The 19692-nt window shown below is 38.7% G+C and overlaps 1 protein-coding gene across 1 annotated transcript in view; it reads right to left on the reverse strand.

The window, feature by feature from the left end:
* NLN (neurolysin) overlaps positions 1–19692 on the reverse strand; it is a 103317-nt gene that overhangs the window by 3343 nt on the left and 80282 nt on the right. The window contains exons 10-12 of the mRNA XM_039255535.1: positions 10255–10441; positions 9811–9939; positions 8264–8400 (exon numbers count right to left, since the gene is read on the reverse strand). Coding sequence (XP_039111466.1) covers positions 8264–8400; positions 9811–9939; positions 10255–10441 — 453 coding nt within the window. The remainder of the gene's footprint in view (positions 1–8263; positions 8401–9810; positions 9940–10254; positions 10442–19692) is intronic.

Consider the following 19692-nt stretch of genomic DNA (forward strand, 5'->3'; position numbering starts at 1 on the left):
TGTATCTATGTTATTTCAGCATATAGCGATATAAAAATGACTAAGATTTACTTTCTATTGTAAGTCATCAAGATCTAGTGTGTTTTTTACTTTTCTAGCACAATTCTTTAGTTGTGCCAGCCACATTTCAGGTGGTTGGCAGCCACAGGGAGCTACCGCAGTGAACAGGTGTAGGGCCTAGAAAACAGCGTGATCTTTGGAAGGGCTTATTGGACAACGTTCTAGTATGACAATGAAAAGGCATGTAGTAATCTTGCTGGCTTATTTACAAGTTTTGGATAGATTTTCCTAAAAAGGGTAGGGCCTGTGATTACTGATATTCGAATTCCTGAAAACCCTGGTAATGAAGGCTTAGAGCTAGATTTCATTGGAGATCCGGGCAGTGCACAGCTTGACTCCAGTCCTACCCTGCTTACAGCTCCAAACAAGTTGATTCAATTTCCTGAATTACAGAGCAATGGTCTTTTAATAGTTTCATTTCCTTCACAATGAAGTTTGCAGAAGAGTTTAAGAGTCATTTTGGTAATAGGACCTTGCTTTTCTTAAAAAAAAGAAAAGCTAAGTGAAATTTTGTGTTTTAGGAAGGTACAGGGCTCTCTGGGTGAGAGAACATCGTTTGGGAGACATATGCCACAGGTGGAAGAAGTCTTTGCTATAAGTTGTTCTAGACTGTTTATATAATAAAGAAACTTGAACTATGAGGAAAGCAGAAAAAGAAGCTCCAAGGCAACCACTGAAATTTTTTATGTTAAAAAAAATCCTTCCCGGGGCGCCTGGGTGGCTCAGTAGGTTAAGCGTCTGACTTCGGCTCAGGTCATGATCTCACGGTCCGTGGGTTTGAGCCCCACATCGGGCTCTTTGCTGACTGTCAGCTCAGAAGCCTGGAGCCTGTCTTCAGATTCTGTGTCTCCTTCTCTCTCTGACCCTCCCCTGCTCATTTTCTCTCTCATTCTCTCTCTCTCTCTCTCTCTCTCTCTCTCTCTCACACACACACACACACACACACACAAATAAATAAAACATTAAAAAAATTAAAAAAAAAATCCTTCAGGAGGATTGGCACACAGTAAGAGTTTCTACTAACTATTCTATGAAGGCATATCAGCATCAGTCACCTGTGTGGTTTTTAAAATTTTAATTAATTAATTAATTTAGAGAGCCAGGGAGGGGCAGAGAGAGAGAGAGGGAGAGAGAAAATGAGCGGGGGAGGAGCAGAGAGAACGGGAGAGAGAGAATTCTAAGCAGGTTCCCCACTGTCAGCACAGAGTCCGCCGGTAGAACTTGAACCCATGAACCCTGGGATCATGACCTGAGCCAAAATCAAGAGTTAGACGCTTAACTGACTGAGCCACCCAGGCGCCCCACCTGTGTGGTTTTTAATCCTGGAAGATTAGAGTGTATCTTTTGGCAACTATGCAAGTCCTCTCTAACAGTGATGTTTTCTAAAGCAAGGTCAGGAGTCTTGGAGTCAGGCCCAAGTGTGAATCTTGGCTTAACCCTCAGCTCTGTGACCACAGGCCTTGGTTTCTTTTCCTGTAAAAGAGGAACATGCCTCCCTCACCTAGTTTATGGGGACCTGGGGATGATTTCAGTACACTGCCCTGTCCGTAGTATAACACACCATCTAGGGGGCACTCAGTAACCCTTTGTGGTCATCCACTCCTCCTCTCATTTCCGTCCCTCTCACACTGGCCCTTCGATCAGTGTCTCACGTACAGAGCAGGGACACAGATGCATTCCTGGTTTGACGTCTCCTTAGATTTATTTCTGTTTCCTAATAAAACTAAAAAAAAGTACAAGAGACTTCATCTCCATAATTAATAAGAAATAGACTATCTAGTTCAGTAGGAATATTAGGTAGGTGAGACAAGGCACTCATCTTACCTAAGAACATGTACCCTTTCTTTGAGGTAATATTTTAAGAGCAATCATAATGACCTGAACGAAGGATGCCACCATCTCTCAGTAATGACAGTATGTACATGGGCACCAGACTGGGTCTCCTGCTGTCTCTGGCATTTCTGAGGGAGCACATGCAAGCTCCCACTGCCTTCCAATCTTCCCGCCTTCCTGCTGTGACTGATTCTGGGGAGGAGAGCCAGAGTTGTCTCCTTTCTACACTGAGTAGCGGGGGTCAGGGCAAAGAGCGTCTGCCCAACAACAGGTGATGATGATCAGGCACCCAACAGGCTCACTAGTCAGCTTTAAAAGTGGACTCTGAAACCTTTCCTTCCACAGCCCATCAGGAAACTCCTTCCCAACAGCACACCATTTGTTTCCTATGAGGGTGGGGATATCGTGGGTGGAAAAAGAATACCTTGGACAACAACAAAGAGACTGAAAGACTGGTGCTGGTAGTCAGGGAGATGAAAATGAGAACAGTGAGTCGGAATCGGCTTGATTACAAGAGACCTTCTAGAAACCTTGAGCAAAGTTTCAATTTGTGAGGATAGAAGGATAGATCTTTATTTATGGGGAGGGAGATCAGAAAAAAAAAAAAGAAGAAGAAGGACAGTCTGGAATACTATAGAATAGTTTACTATGTACTGGGGCAGGGGGAAGCAGATGGAGACAACTACTGCAGTTAAATGTAACAGTTTTGAAGCAGAAGACACACAAAAATGAATAAAACAGCTCTGATTATAAGAACTTTATGATCTAGGAGGTGAAATAAAGAAATATACAATTTATAAAGCAGATTATTAGGGTTCTAAAAGAAATACAGAGAAGGGCTGTAGGAATACAAAGGAAGAAAAACTGCTTCCAGTTGGTTGGGATTCAAGACTTGGAAGGTCTGGTCTTGTAAATATGCAAGAAGTTAAGTTGGAAATCAATTCCATTTCCTTCCGTTGTCCGGGCAAAATCTAAGTCTGGTAGAAAAGGCTGAAGTGTAAGAAAAATCAGCTTTGTGGTGGTAGGTCAGAAGAGCTGAAGCAGAAGTTAATCCATTTGTAAGAACCTTCAGGAGAAGGAATTTCATATTCTCCCTTAGCAACACATTGTAGCAGGAATTGGGCTTAGAATTCTGCTTGGAGAGCACTGGAGTACTTAACTGTAGAGTACACATTCTCTGTGAAGTAACTTTTTCACGTTAAACCAAAATTTGTCATGTTTCCGTGTCTGCTATTGCATGTAAAAAAGATCTAGCTACTTCCTTATGGCATTACAGATTAAAATATAATAGTTGCATTTGGCTGTCTTGATTTTCTTGGTATTCTATTCTGCTGTGATACTCCATTTTATTTTTTCTTCACTGAAGGAAAACAAAGGTTAGCAATTTCTTTAAATGCAAAAGAGGAGGGAGATAATTCTAGCTTAATAATATAATTGTCTTTGAATCCACAATGTCTATTACCTCTTAGGAAATTTTCCCACAATGAAGTTGCCTTATAAAAAGAAATGGCTGCAGTTAAAATGCCACCATTTTTTCCAACCCTATGATTAGCTGCTGGATTTTGAAACTACATTTGGTGATGCTACAGATATCTTTAAAGAGCTCCTAGTGCTGGAAAAGTATTATTCCCAAGCAGCTCCCTTCCATAGTTATTTAAGAGATCAGTTGGAGAAGGAAAAGATATGTCAAATAATGAGACTTCTCCATATTCTACTAGAAACAAGGAATTTAGAATATATTTAATAAGCAATTTAAATAATGAAGACAGTCCAACTCTTCACAATGAAGAAAAGAGGAAGTCACAAATAAAACCAGAGGTAGCAAACTCTGGCTATTATAGGTAAGTGTCCAATACTAACACTTGGATAGAGGCCCTCAAAACAAAATGAAAACCACTGTACCATAAAATATGCTATTGCTACATTTGGTATTCAGAAGACTACAGGTCTGGAGTGCCTGGGTGGCTCAGTTGGTAGGGCATCTGACTCTTGATCTTCGGGTTGTGAGTTCGAGCCCCACAATGGGTATAGACTACTTAAGAAAAAAAAAAGACTAGGTTTATGTTTGACCCTTCCTATTATTGTTTTCCCAGTAAGTAGTGCACTTTTTATAGTTCTGCTTGCTAAGATCTGGAATGTTTCTCAAAGCAGATCCTGAGCTCCGCAGGATGGCAACAGGTTGGAAATGTTCCTTTGTTGATACCAATGACCAGGGCCAATAATGTCAACAGTATGTGATCTTTCAGTCCCCAGCCTCTTTACAGAGTTTGGGGACTAAGAATAGCAGGCACTGATTCCTTGAAGCGTCATCCAGTTATCTTCTCAAAATGATTCAAACACATACTAGGTGAAACTAATGCAATATGATGTGTCAACTATACTTTCATTGAAAAAAAAAAAGGTGTCAACTTTACATCGATATAATGGCACCAATATGTACTCAATTGTGATGCTTATTAAGAAATTTAAGACACTCTAATCCTCCCTTTCAAGGTGTCCTTTTATTTGCTTGCTTTTGTTGTGGTTTATTACTGAAAGTTTCTAGAGCCTATTATTTATCCTTGCTAATACAGAATTTTCACAATGGTTTTAGGAAAGAGTCTTTTTACCTCACTGTGCTGGGCAATAATAACTGGTCCCTATCTACTGAAAACTTGGTAATTCTGGAAAATATAGCAGAATTTTAGTGATAAGGGAAAAACATAGTAGGGGGGGAGAAAGCCTTGAGACAACACAGTCTGCATGATATATTGTGATTGCTCTGATACCCATGACTTCAGACCTAATTCATTCTTTCTTTCTTTTTTTTTTTTTTTTTTAATTTATTTCTAGGGGAGAGAGAGAGAGAGAGCGTGAGCAGGGGAGGGTCAGAGAGAGAGGGAGTCACAGACTGAAACAGGCTCCAGGCTCCGAGCTGGCAGTCAGCACAGAGCCCGACGCGGGGCTCGAACCCACGAACCGCGAGATCATGACCTAAGCGAAAGTCAGATGCTTAACCGACTAAGCCACCCAGGCGCCCCCCTAATTCATTATTTCTATAAAAATTCTTTCGGGGCACCTGGATGGCTCAGTTGGAGAAGCATATGACTCTTGATTTCGGGGTTCTGAGTTTGAACCCCATGTTGAGTGTAGAGATTATTAGACATAAATAAATAAATAAATTCTTTCTCTTCATCACAACATAGCTATAATAACGACCAGATACTTTTCATAGAACAGGATAACTGTCTCAAAGTACTACATTTTAATAAGTGCGTATTTGAATTTTGTAAATCAGGTCTTTAGAGAAAACATTTGTAAAAATAAAAAAATAAAGAAAAAAACCCCCAAACAGTACACTGCAGGAAGGAACAAAATGGCTATTTAAAAAGTTGCTGTAGTATCTGCCACTGCAGTGAAGAGGGTGAGGGTGGGGTATAAAGGGATTCTCCTTGATCACTGGAGCCTGATTCACTATTGTTGTGACAACAGGGAGCAAGAAAAGATGTAATATCCCAGAATACTTGATAGGAAAGAAAAAGGAAGGAATTAAAGTTAGCTTAATGGTGTAAGATGAATAATATATTGCAATGTTGAACCCAGAAATTATAGTGAAACTGAAAACTGTGTTTTACATTACAAGGCAAAAACTCCAAGTTGTTGGGAATCTTGCATTCTCCAAGTTCACCCCAGGAGGTCTAAAATACAAGTAGTCTGGCTGCCTGCCCAGCTGTGAAGCTTGAGAATAAGAGGAAGTACATAGAAGCATAATGGCAGCGCTTGCGTCTGCTGGACTTGCAAGTTCCTTGGGGTCCACTGGGATCACTATTTGGGCTGTTACCTTGACAGATAGAAGAGAAGAGGTAACAGTGGAGGTACTGGAGGTGTGGCTGTGTAAGTGGAAGCACAGAGGAGACGAATGAGGAAGCTTAACTGAAAAAGGTACTGTGGCACTTATGCCAGGAAGCCTCACCAACTAATAAGAGCCAGTAACAGGTCTTAATTGCATCTTTATATAACTGGACCTGAGTCTCTTTAAATCACTGTTTTCTAATTTCTGCAATAGCGCATGCTCTATGTAAAAAATAAGGAAAACTCCATAAAAAGCACAGAAAAAATATTTAATAAAACTCATGAAGTTATCACCCGAAGCTATGAATGGACATTTTGATGTACTCTTTTTCTAAACATGTATTCTAAAATAAAACATGGTACAAAATATTTTATAACCTGATTTTTTTTTTTCACTTTGCGTTAGGGTTACATTAAATATTCTGGACATAAGAAAAAGCTTGTTGAAGTGCTTCCCTAAGGCTCAGGTCCATTCTTTTCTTCAAAAAAATGGAAATACCACTTTTGGGTCAGATGATCTGGAAGATTTCATAAGTGAGTAGCCAGCCATGTGAATAGGGCCTTTAAAAATGGTCAGATTAAAGGTGTATCTGGGTGGCTCAGTAAGTTAGGCATCTGACTTTTGATATCAGCACAGTTCATTAGATCAAACCCCATGTGGGGCTCTGTGCTGACAGCATGGAGCCTGCTTGGGTTTCTCCATCTCCTTCTCTCTGCCCCACTGCCTGTGCACACTACCTCTCTCAAAATAAATAAACAAACTTAAAAGAATGTTAAGATTTTTAAGAGGTAGAGACAAGGAAGGCACACATTTTAGGCGGAAGAAATAGAATGAACATATCTGTGAAAGTGCAAACACCTTTGGAAGCACACAAATCTGCTCTCACATCGAATTCTGGGAACTAAGGAAGAAATGTGATGGCTAAGCTAAGGACTCTGAACAAGGAGAAGAATAGCAAGAAACAGTAAGTAACAAAAGGGGGCTGGTGGGGGGCTCTGGAAGTTGGCGATTGGGTCATCAGTGGTAACTCTGGAAGGAGAGTAATTTTCCAGGTCTGTTGGTGGACACAAAATAGAGGTTTGCATAGATAGTTTCTTACACCAAGAAATTAGGCTGTGAAAGGAAGGAGAACAGAATAGTATCAACAGGGTTACCAGAGGCAGTAGCAAGTTTCTGCCAAGATGGCAAACTAGTAAGGCTTGGTATTAAAGATGTCTCTGAGACAGAGGGAAAGAAGATAAGTATAGAAAGAGAAAAAAAAGATGAAATACTTAGTCTTGATGACCTTAATTTTCTTAGTGGGGGGAGAGAGGTGGTAGGAGACTCATGGGATCTCAATAAGGGAAGTAGAACGGGACAGCTAGGAAGCTTGGTGTCCACCTCAGGTTGGATAGCATGATTCTGTAGTGGGGCATGTTAACTGAGTTACACAATCTTAACTGGAAAGCTCTGAATCCCAAGGGCACCACCATCTCTAAGTGAGATGGTAAAGAAATCCAGGGCTTGGTATCTAGCTAAGGGTCATGCAGAAGTCAAGATATATACGAGAACAGTCAGTGGATGACCATTGTAAGAGGTTGGCCAGGGAATGGAAGGAGGCTTACAGTGACCTAACAGCCTGGGTAGATGGAATGATTGGGAAGGCTAGTGTATATGATGTAGGTACCCTGGAGGTAGTTGGTTTTTTTTTTTTTTTTTTTTTGTTTCTTTTTTAGGGGGTTGGGAAGAAGGGTGGGATGGCAGTCTAAGTTATAGCAATGTATTTCAGTATATATGTGTGAGGTACTATGCGTCCAGAAACACAAAGTTGGGGGGAATGAACTGGTTGGCTGAAAGCACAGAGAACCTGATTTTGATCCTTGCTCTTCTAATTTCTGGATCAAACAGAATGAGAAGCACACTGAAAAAGGCATCAGGCCTAAGAAATAATCTGACAGCTGAGTCTTCAACAAGATTGGAGGCTGGGGGACTATAACTCAAAGAAGGTTTGGCTGGTAGCCACCTGGCAATCAATTCACCGTACACAGAAAGGAATCACTCAGGTTAATGAAGCAGCTTAAATTACTTACAGGCACTTCAGTTACAAACTATGTAGTAGGTGGGGCATGCCAGCCACAGAGAAAGTGTACCTCCCATAGAAAATGTATAAAGAAACTGTGTAGAGAATGTGAAAACATACCTAGATCATTCACATCAGGAAAGAATATACCTTTCTTTCCCAACCTCCTATAAAACTAAAGCATTGTATGGCACATGTCAAAACTAGCAGCTATAAATTCTCAAATGCATAAACAAAGCTTTGAATTTTAATTATGCAATATTTTGGAATGTTAATAAGCAAGAAAATGTAGTAGGTTTTTTTTGACTTACAGAATTAATCACCTGTGCACTGCAACTTAATGATGTATGATTTGAGAAGATACAAGATTTTCAAGTTAAAAGCTGTTAACCAAATCTCTTACTCTAAAATCTAGATGTAATACATATTTTACACCAGGAATTGCAAAATTAACAAAAGGAGAAAAGAAAATACGATACCTCTGGATTCATTATCCCTTCTTTTTTAAAACAGCTGTAAAACATATCCATGGAAAATACTTCACTCCAAAGATATCCATAATATTGGCCATCATATCCCCCTGCCAAATGTCCAAAAGTAGCTGGCATATTTGTGCCTTTAAAGAAAGATACATTTCAATCAATGTGATAGCCAATGTTAATTATCAGGTTATCAGCTAGCTAAGGTTTCCCTATGGAGAGTCTAGAGACTGGAGAGTGACACAAGCAGTATCTCACCTGTCGTATTCCCTGGGTTTACATGTGCCCCTGGCCAAGATGTTTACAAACTTCTCGGCTATGATGACTCAACCTCAGAGCTGGTTTCAGCCCTAAGCTCTGGAATGTCTAACAATAGTTTCAGAGGCTTTGTCCACACCCATCAGGTAGCTCAGTATTTCAGAACTACTCAGTCCTTTCTTAGACACCTGTGTCTTACAGATACTCTAATAGTAAGCCTACTCCTTGTCACACGGTCTTATATCTAAAATGTGTCAGAATGGCACTTACTGAAGAAGAAGACTTTATTTAAAAAGCTAAAAAGATTTTACCAACTCAGTCTACCTCTAGGGCTACTTTTAAAAAGGAGGTTTTCAAGGTGCTTGGTGGCTCCGTCAGTTTAAGCATCTGACTCTTGATTTAGGTCATGATCTCGCCATTTGTGAGATGGAGCCCCACATCTTGGACTTTGACATCACAGAGACTGCTTGGGATTCTCTCTTTCCCTCGGTCTCTGTCCCTCCCCGACTCTCTCTCAAAATAAATAAACTGACTTAAAAAAAAAAAAGAAAAAGGATTTTGTCAAAGTGGTCTCGGGCACAAAGTTGTTGTATGGTCTACTATAAACAGATCACAAAGGTGAGGAGACTGGATTGACCTCAATTGGACTCTTCTGGCCTTTATTATCACTATCAATGTGACAGGTTCATTTAAATAACAACTTCCTTGGTGGAAAAAAGTCACCTTGCCAACTATGTCTACTTGAACAACTACATGTTGGCTTAAAATACATAAATACAAATGTAAACACAGTGCACGTGTGCACCTGCCCACCTACCCACACGAATCTCATAAATACTGGGTTAGAAAAAGCTAGTTAAAATGCCTTAAGTGATATCAGAACCAAAATCAGAAACAAGGTAGAAGTTTGTGCCTCTCTCCAAAATTGCCCCATTGGCTAATTTCTCAGTAAAATCACTGGGAAGTCAGGGCACACATATGGAGGGAGGAGCCAGGTGGGTGTTGCCAAATGTGCATGGCTTTCTCTGCTCTGGGGTGGAGGCCAATTGCTCATGCCTGATTACACTAAAATGCTGCAAAGCTGGAGCCACCTTTCCTTTAAACACATTTGGACAGGATAAGTCATATGGACATAGTAAGCTTATCAGAAAGTCATGGCCTGATTAGAAAAAATCAGAAGCAAATATATATTAGGTAAGTTGCCTGAAAAACTCTGTTCCCTGACAGTGTTAGGAGGGTACCCTGCGCTTCACAGGAAAAAAAGAATTCAAGTCACAGTGCTTACACACCTGGAGTCGCAGCGACACCTAAAATCTCTGTGCAATACTTGGCATATTCACTTGCAGCATCCAGCGACGTGTTGGTATGGAGAGACTGATCAACTTTGCTCAAAACAATCTGGCGTAAGGTCAGAAGACCTAATAGGATAAGAATATTTGGGCATGTTTTGGAGAAGACAGAACTACATGTTCTAATATCATAAGACGAAAGATTTAAAAAACTGATGCCTATAGTACATATTACAAAATGGGAGCAAGATACCTCATTTAAGATTTAAAAGGAGATGTATTTTTTTTTCTTGGACCATTCCCGGGATATTTAGCGGTCTCCCCTCCCCACATGAGCACTCTGAGGGGATGATTACAGGGGAAGTAGGTTCTATAGAAGAAGTCAGACATTCCCTACTAAAGCAATTCTAATGTATTTTCCTTTTCTAAAATTTCAAGTCATACCTGTGTTGACCAGTCTGGAAGCAACAAGTTTTTCAAGCAGATCATCCATAATAGGGCTTCCATCTTTATAATGTTTTGACAATCTTCGGAGGGAATCGATGTCCCATACCCAATTCTCAAGCATTTGTGATGGCACCTCTACAAAGTCAGTTTCCACATTTGTTCCACTAAATCGAGCAAAATCAGTCTAGAAAGTAAACATAAAGGTGTTTTTTTTTAGAGCACTGAATGAAAAGCAGCCTAAAAAATAACCCCCAAGTACTCTATGTTAAAGTAATATTTCATTCTATTAAATCACAGACAAACTTGGAACAATCATCAGGAAATCGTCTATGAAAAAAAATCAGTCTGAGTTAAAACAAGCCTTAAGCTTTGTAAGTAAAAATATTGAAAAAAATTTTCCATTAAAATAGATTCAAGATAGTTTCTCGCCACTTCTCTATTTCATGTGCTTTGTTTTGTTTATTCAAAACATGCCTTTTAAAACACTCATCACTCTCTTGTTTAACTATCAAAGTTAAAAAAAATTTTTTAATGCTTATTTTTGAGAGAGAGAGAGAGATAGAGTGTGGGAGGGGGAGGGACAGATAGAAAGAGAGACAGAATCTGAAGCAGGCTCCAGGCTCCAAGATGTTAGCACAGAGCCCAGTGTGGGACTTACCAACCTTGAGACCATGACTGGAGGGAGCCAAAGTCAGATGCTCAAACAACTGAGCCATGCAGGTGCCCCTTTAACTATTCAAGTTTTAATCAAAATCAAAGAGGTAAATTACAACATTGCAGACAGATACCCTTTGCATGTGTGTTATATTTTGTGTTCTGAACTTTAAATATGTGATTCTAAGATAACTGTGTTGTAGAAAGCCTAGTTGTACCTCTCAGGGAAGAAGAGGTTAAAACAAAAGCCACTTCAGGAGGAGTCAGAAGTATGTATAAGTTGGTAAGTGAAGTGACTTAAATGAAGGTATAGCTTCCTGGATAAAGAATATACTCAGAAGTTAAAGCATTCCTTGTAAAAATAAATGACTTATTATGAGGGTTTGGCTAAGAGTTAAAAAAAATTTTTTTTCAAGTAAAGTTTAGTAAATTGTTGAATCAGATGTCAGAAAAGGTCTTGATTAGAAAGAGAGGAATTCACTAGAACAGGCTGATACTTTCTACTTTTCACACTGTCCACAGAACTTGTGTAAAACTAACACCAGCAGAGAAGACTCAGCATTAAATCAACCTGCTCATCTGCACAATGGGGGTTATCATTCTGTTGTCTTTCCCTGAACCCCTCTTCTGTTTCCTTCTTCAGACGTATTACAATCCCAATCCTTCCCTGACATCATCATCCCTGGGGCTCTGAGGGGAAGAAAAAGGAAGAAGGGCTTAAGCACAGGAGAAGGCACCAGATGGGATGCCGAATCAGCAGCAAATTACGATTCTGCTTTTGGCCCAGGGCAGAAGCACAGATGTCAACGCCATTTCACATTCTGCCTTCCTCTCTTTATGCAAAAAAATGTTTTGCTTGACTTCCTATTATAATTGCACTGATTCTAGATATGAAGAGTTGCAAATACTGAAGGGCCAAAGGGAATGAAACTCGCTAGATGCTGGAATTAGGCCACCTGTGTTTGAGGACATCCCAATAAAAAATTCTTATAGGAAAGAGGCAAGGGTTCTAGAAAACTGAATATTTTGCCTGTTTCGGATAATAATTCAAAATAACAAATATCCTATATTTAGATAAAAAAATCTGATGCAATAATCATATAATAGTGGATATCTATTGAGACATTACCACGTTAGGCATTAAGCTAGGCCCTTTACATGGATTTTCTGATTCAAATTCCAAAATAATTGTATGAAGTATATACTGTGATCTCTGTTTTGAGATAAGGAAATTGAAACATACTGAGATTAACAGTAGAAATAGGATTTGAAACCAGGTGGTCTGATTCCAGATTTAGGTTTTTTAAAAGTATTTATTTATCTATTTTGAAACAGAGAGAGAGAGAGAGAGAGAGAGAGAGAGAGAGTGTGTGTGTGTGTGTGTGTGTGTGTGTGTGTGTGTGTGAGCGAGCAGGGGAGGAGCAGAAAGGGGAGAGAGAGAATCCCAAGCAGGCTTTGCAACTGTCAGCATGGAGCCCGATGCAGAGCCCGAACCCATGAACCATGTGATCATGACATGAGCCAAAACCAAGAGTTGGATGCTCAACTGACTAAGCTACCCAGGTGCCCCCCTCCCCAGAAACCCACAGTTTTAACCACAATTGCTATAATAATGCCTCTCTACCTTACAGAAAAATGAAAAAAAAAAGTTTAAATTATGATGTTGCAAAATAACTAAATTCTCCTGGAAGTTACCTCAAGTAGCAAAGTCTTTTAACAAACCGGCCTTTAAAAAAAGACCAAAAGGGAGGTTTCGGTTGTATTTCCTTAGAAATCCTACTTCCTCTATATACTGGAAGCTGTTTGTTTCGAGGATCAAACATGAGGCTGGATGTAAAAGTCAGCCTTTGTAACCATCTACCCTGGACTTGGGATTGATTCTGTAATACTAACTGCATGATTTTCTAAAGATTACAGTTATTAAAGAAGTACTAACAGAGCAAATAAGGGCAAATAAACCACACCATCAGCTACCAGTATACAATATTTTGACAAAAATATACATTTTGTATATTCTGCTTCTGTGAATATTTTTCAGGTAGCATTTGCAGATGAGGGTGCACGTTAACTCCAAATAACAACATATTGTGTGTGTGCATTTGGAGGTGGTGGTGGTAATTCAGAACCTAGAAAAACATGAACAAATGAATAACTCATGAGTCGAAACAGAATAAAATAAGAATTAACACAGTTATGTCATGCAGAGTAGAGAAGAGAGGGCTTATTCTGCCTGAAGCCATCGGGTGGTGCTTGGGGGAGGGAGGGAGAGGCAGCAAATGAATGAACAGATCAACAATGTCTTCTAAAGAACAAAAGGAAATGTTTGCAAGGAGTAAAGGCTAAAAATAACCCTACTGCTTACTAATTTCCCGAAAGTCAGTCATGCTGTTCCTCTGTGTGCCCTGTGAGCAAGATCATTTAAATATTTTTCAAATGAGGAGGACAAAGAACCTAGGAAATTCAAAAGCTCAATTTCCAGCAAACAACTAAATTCTAAAAAGAAAGGAATCCACAGTCAGCCACTGTCAAAGTCTACAGAGAAATCCTGAGCAAGTCTTTGGATGTAGGAGGCTGCTGGGGGTCTGACAGGCAAAACAGCATCACTGCTGACTTATTACTCACTGTTGACCAGCCAGCAAACACTACTCCCTAGTATTAAACTGTAGATTCCAAAGATCCCTAAAAAATCTTTTATATACTTTTTAAAAAATTTTTAAAATTTTAAGTTTTCAATTTTATTCATTTTGAGAGAGAAAGAGCACAAGTGGGAGAAGGACAGAGAGAGAGAGAGAGAGACAGACAGACAGAGACAGAGAGAGAGAGAGACAGAGAGTCAGAGAATCTCAAGCAGGCTCCCCGCTGTTAGCACAGAGGCCAACACAGGCCTCAATTTCATGAACTGTGAGATCATGATCTGAGACAAAATCAAGAGTCAGATGCTTAACTGACTGAACCACTCAGGCACCCTTAAATTTTATGTGAGAGAGAGAAAGAGAAGAGAGAGTGTGCGAGAACAGGGGCAGGGGTTATGGAGAGAGAATCTTAAGCAGACTCCATCCTGGCCTGGAGCCCGAAGCTGGGCTCAATCCCAAGGCCCTGGAACCACGACCTGGGCTGAAATCAAGAGTCTATGTTCAATCGACTGAGCCACCCAGGCACCCCAATATATAGTTTTCAGTAAGAGCAATTTAAAGGTGTCAAATATAGTAGCTTATGGGCTATAATAACTACTGATGTTAATATACTTCCCTGGTAAAGCAGAGCATTGTAAAATAAACACAAAATAATTCAATTAACAAACTGTTTTGCAGGTGACATTTCAAAGAGTTTTAGAGTATTATTGGTGCAAGAAATATTTTGACAATAAAAGCCTAGAAAATCATGTAAACTTAGATTTCTGTTTGGTCAGAAGTTCTTGAAAGGAAGAAAGTTGTCTAAAACTATGAGATTTATCTTCATTACCTTTTGAAACAGACAATAGGACACCTAAAACATACACCACTATAGATTTTTACAACAGATGACTTGATGGTATAGAGTTTAACTTCTCAATTCATAAAATACAGCAAGAACCAGAGCCAAATTATATAAACTAAAGCTCAAAAGTCATGTGGGCTTTTGCTGTATTTAAAGACCAAAGTTTTATGGGTTACTGTTCTAATTAAGAGAATGATTGATTTTAGTGGCTATAACTAAAGTGTTATCTTCATGATACCAAATCCAAACTCAAAGAAAAAGCAATCTCTGAAATCAATAAGGGTATTGTGTTTAAAAAAGGAAACGGAGGGGAGAATGGACTCAGGAGAATGGACTTTGGGTATGTGAAGAGATCCCCTATTGATTTCTTAGCAGTCATTCCATACCCCAACCTGTATGACTTACCCCAAAATGTAAAGATGATGCAGAAATTTATATAACAAAGCATTAAGAAAAGTGCCACTGTCTCCTAGACTTTGGGGCAAGTACAGGGTTAAAGTTCATACTTTTAACTTCACACATACCTAGTCATAATTGGAAGTAATAACAGTAATAAAGAGACCCTGAATAACACTTTGTTGACTTGCTTATTAATCTTCACAGCAGCCCTACAGTTCAGCAGATCAGTATCACTATTATTTAAAAGACATGAGAAACAACACATAACCCGAAGAGGTTGTAAATACTGCCATCTTGAACTCACAGGCTCATCCCCAAAGTGGCTATATCTTTCTGACTACTCCTTCCTGTATATACATTTCTTCTTTTTAGATAAAAACAAATAAAAGTTCAGTTCAAACTCAAATGCTAACTAAGAAGGTTAGGGAGTATGTGTGCCATATTTACCACTGTATCTCTAAAATGCAGGATATGCCCAGAAAGTTGTACATACTCAATAAATATTTGTGAAATAAATGAAGGTATGGGGAGAATGTTTTTTCATTTAACATTTATTTATTTTTGAGAGAGAGCAAGTACATGTACATGCACATGGCTGGGGGTGGGACAGAGAGGAGGACAGAGGATCCCAAGCAGGCTCCATGCTGACAGCAGAGTGAGATATAGGGCTCGAACTCACAACCCTGAGAATGTGACCCGAACAGAAGTTGGAGGCTCAACTGACTAAGCCACTCAGGCATGCTTATGAGGAGAATATTTCTGTACGAAGACCCTAACTAAAACAACTCTAAGATATTTTCTCTTACTCTCATACTTCACCTGACCTCCTAGCCTCAACCTAACATTACTACTCTATTGTCTTCTTTCTATACTTAATAAATATTTAATTGATATCATTTTACTTAATATTCTTCTTCTTTTAATTTTAATTTCTACATTTCGTGTCCTCAAACTAAACTCAAAACATTCAGATATTATCTCCTTTTTTATTTTTCTTTTGAACTCCATTCTATCACACGTCAGACACAACAAATAATCAATACCTCTGCTTCTAAGGAATCAACTAAACATTTGCCTCCTTTTTTTTTTTATTTTATTTTTTTAAAAATTTTTCATTTATTTCTAGGAGAGAGAGAGAGACAGCGTGAGCAGGGGAGGGTCAGAGAGAGAGGGAGTCACAGACTCTGAAATAGGCTTCAGGCTCTGAGCTGGCAGTCAGCACAGAACATTTGCTTCCTTTTAAAATAACTTTTTCTAGGGGCGCCTGGGTAGCTCAGTTGGTTAAGTGTCTGACTTCGGCTCAGGTCATGATCTCACGGTCCATGAGTTCAAGCCCTGCATTGGGCTGCGTGCTGACAGTCCAGAGCCTGGAGCCTGCTTCAGATTCTGTGTCTACCTCTCTCGGCCCCTCCCCTAGTCACACTCTGTCTCTCAAAAATGAATATACATTAAAAAAAAATCTTCGGGCTCTCTGCTAAAATAACTTTTTCTAATTATTAAAAAAAAAATGTGTAGAAAAGACAGTAAGCAAATGAAGTAAGTGTGTCCCCAAATAGAAATAAACTGTGCATGGGTCATCACAGTTGGCTTCTGACTTCACCATTTGTTCTGTGTACACACGCATGTATATATAAAGAAATAAACACACACATAAATAAACTAACAAAATTGAGATCCTGAAAGAAATCGCTTATGACACTGATGATGGAAACTCTAACAGCATACAGGGCAGGGAGTAGAGAGGAGAGACTACAAGGTTGTTGATAAGAGTTCACTGAACTTCAGGACTAAATCCTAAAAGGTCACCTTACACAGAGGGACATGTGGAACTAGATAAACTCATTCATTCCATACATACTTATATATGATTGATTTCGAGGGAATGTCATTTAAGAAGCTAAGGAGATAAAAGTCGATCCAACAGGAATACATACTTGGGAGACCAAATTCTGACCACATGACACAGTGCTGTCTCCAGGGCACAGAAGGAAAGCACCAAAATGGTTATGGTCAATAGAGTAGTGAAGAGAATGACAGTCAGACTGTGTGTGAACCATTTAACCCTCTTCAGTATCAGTTTTCTCTGCTTGAAAATAGGGGGAATAATAGTATAATAAGAGAAGTAGGTTGGTAAATCCACTTTAGAGAATACTGTGGGGATAAAATTAATTAATGAATGGAAGGCACTGATTATAGTGTCTGGAACATGGACAGTGCTCACCAAACCTTGACTGTTATTATCCTTCTTAGCCTGCCCAGTTTGCCTAACCAGGTATGGTCTCGACTGATGTGATCGTGATTGTCCTCGGTTTCCTCGAAGTATCTATTTCTCTGTATTAATACTGAAGGTATTCTCTTCAACTAATCCCACCATTCATAACCCTCTATAAATTGTTTATTCTGTTCTGGCTTCAGGAATCAAATTTCCAAGTAGGCAATAATCATTCAAACAAGAGAAAAACACAAACTTGGTTTCTAATCACCTTCCACAGATTTTCACCCAAAATCCACAGAGAGATAAGCATTTGTGAATCTCTTACACTGTAAGCAATAGTACTTTGCCTTATAGACTCTTTTTTCCTCCTATTAAATTATGACTTGTGTGTTACATATTGTTCCCCAAAGGGTTTCATTATGTATAAACACAGTTAGAAAAAAACTTCAAACATGTATGGCACCTTATGCTTTCCCAAATACCTTTCATACATTATTAAATCTCATTAGCACCTTAGGAAAGTAGGTATGAGAAGTGTTGTCTTCATTTATGAGTAAGAAAAATGAGATGGTTCAAGGAGGTGAAATAACTTGCCAAAAGTCACACATCAAGCCCACAAGCACATGGATGATTTTTAATTCAACACTCTTATTCTATCACTAGGTTGCCTTCCTGACTGATACAGGGTTTATTCACAAGACGAGAAGCTCTCTATCAGACTTTGACCAAATTAACACATTATTTGGAATTAAATAATTTGGAGTTTTTCTGCTCTTCCATCCCTTTCACTTTGAACTAATAAGGCTTTATTATGATTATGTGTTGCTTTAAAATAATGATCTCTAACAGTCCAAAAATCATTGCTTTTAATATACAAACGAAGACAACACAATGGAAGCTATTAAGAAGCATTACTTTTCTCTTCTACCTAAGTTCAAAAGGCCAGTGATAGTACTGAGAGCTCAAACCACAATAAAGCCAAGAAACAGGAACAGATACTAAAGATACCACCGTGTGATTATTATCTTCAAAATTATATACCCAGTAGTATAAACACAAGAAAATATGAGTGAAACTCATCTCCTGAATGATGACATAGTAGACACATCGAACTAGTGCACCTACACATTTGAAAACTGGATGTTCCTGTAGGCACATTTAAACATTACTATGGCAAGCTCCAATGAGCTCTTCTGGTCACCAAACTTGCACAGTGCCAAGGTGCAGAAACTAAACACTGAGCTGCTAGATCTTAGCATTAATCTAGTGAACAGGTATGGCAAATTTAATTCACTATGTATTTCTCAGAGAAGTCAGATGGATCACTAAACATATAGGCTATTAAGCTCCTTATTCATTATCACCCAGTTTAGGTGAATACAAAAGGTTGTTTTTTTTTTTTTTTTTAAATGTTTTATTTATTTCTAGGAGAGAGAGAGAGACAGCATGAGCAGGGGAGGGTCAGAGAGAGAGGGAGTCACAGACTGGAACAGGCTCCAGGCTCTGAGCTGGCAGTCAGCACAGAGCCTGACGCAGGGCTCAAACCCATGAACCGCAAGATCATGACCCAAGCGAAAGTCGGACGCTTAATCGACTAAGCCACCCAGGTGCCCCTAAAAGGTTTTGAAATTAGTATAGAGCTGCAAGAAAATGGTCCTGCGCCCATTACTTCTGAGACTAAGTAGTGATTACTGGTTCTGTATAAGATTACCTAAAAGTTTTTTTTTAAATTGATATGTAGTGGACATATAATATTATATGAATTTCAGGTGTACAACAAGGTAATTCAACATTTTTATCTTTAAAAAATTTTAAAACATTACAGGACATTTGAAGGAATTAAGAGACAAATAGAGAATTTTCAAAGACAAGTTGTGAGGAGATGACCCACCAAGGGATTGTACTACATACTAATTAACTATATGACACATATGGTGCTCATGAAGGAGGTTAGGCAAACTCTAAGAATTGAAAATAGTTCATTATTTCAAGAGACACCATATATGAACACTATCATCATCATATATACTATCATCAGTATATGGGTATATATACTGACTCATGTATATATTCATATATGTATAATATCAATAATTATATTAATATAATTAAAATATACATTATTCATTAAAATACTTTAGAAAAATGAAAATGAGACTTATCCTAACTAAAGGAAATCTCAGTCACAAACGGACACTGACTGAAAATAAGTATTTCAGGACCCCTATAGCTGTGAAAGTACTTTAAAACTATGCAGGAAAGAAAATTTAGGTTATTCTGAAAGATTTCCTTTTCTTGGATTGAACTCAGGATAGAAATGGCTACATCAGTATATAAGGACTTATTTATCTGAACAGATTTAAGTCTTATTTCCCTATGTTTTTTTTAAATAAACATGGAAATACCAGAATATAAAAATAAAACGGTGAAACAACTAAACAGTTTTTTAACAACAGTATCAGTAGTATTTTGGAATTAAGTGGGTACATTTTTCGTCATTATAATGATTAGGAGTGATTTTGAGGGCTAGGGATGCTAGATGTCCAAGGTCTGAATTGTACATACCAGGACAAAAAAAACCCAAACAGGTTCCGTATGCTGCACACCATTCATATGTCCTACTGGACATTCATATAAGTGAAAAATCTGTAATTAAGTGAGCCCAGAAACTAACTCCATTGCACATATTT

This window comes from Hyaena hyaena, unplaced genomic scaffold (genome assembly GCF_003009895.1).
Source record: "Hyaena hyaena isolate Hyena2069 unplaced genomic scaffold, ASM300989v1 scaffold_530, whole genome shotgun sequence".
Classification (NCBI taxonomy): Eukaryota; Metazoa; Chordata; class Mammalia; order Carnivora; family Hyaenidae; genus Hyaena; species Hyaena hyaena.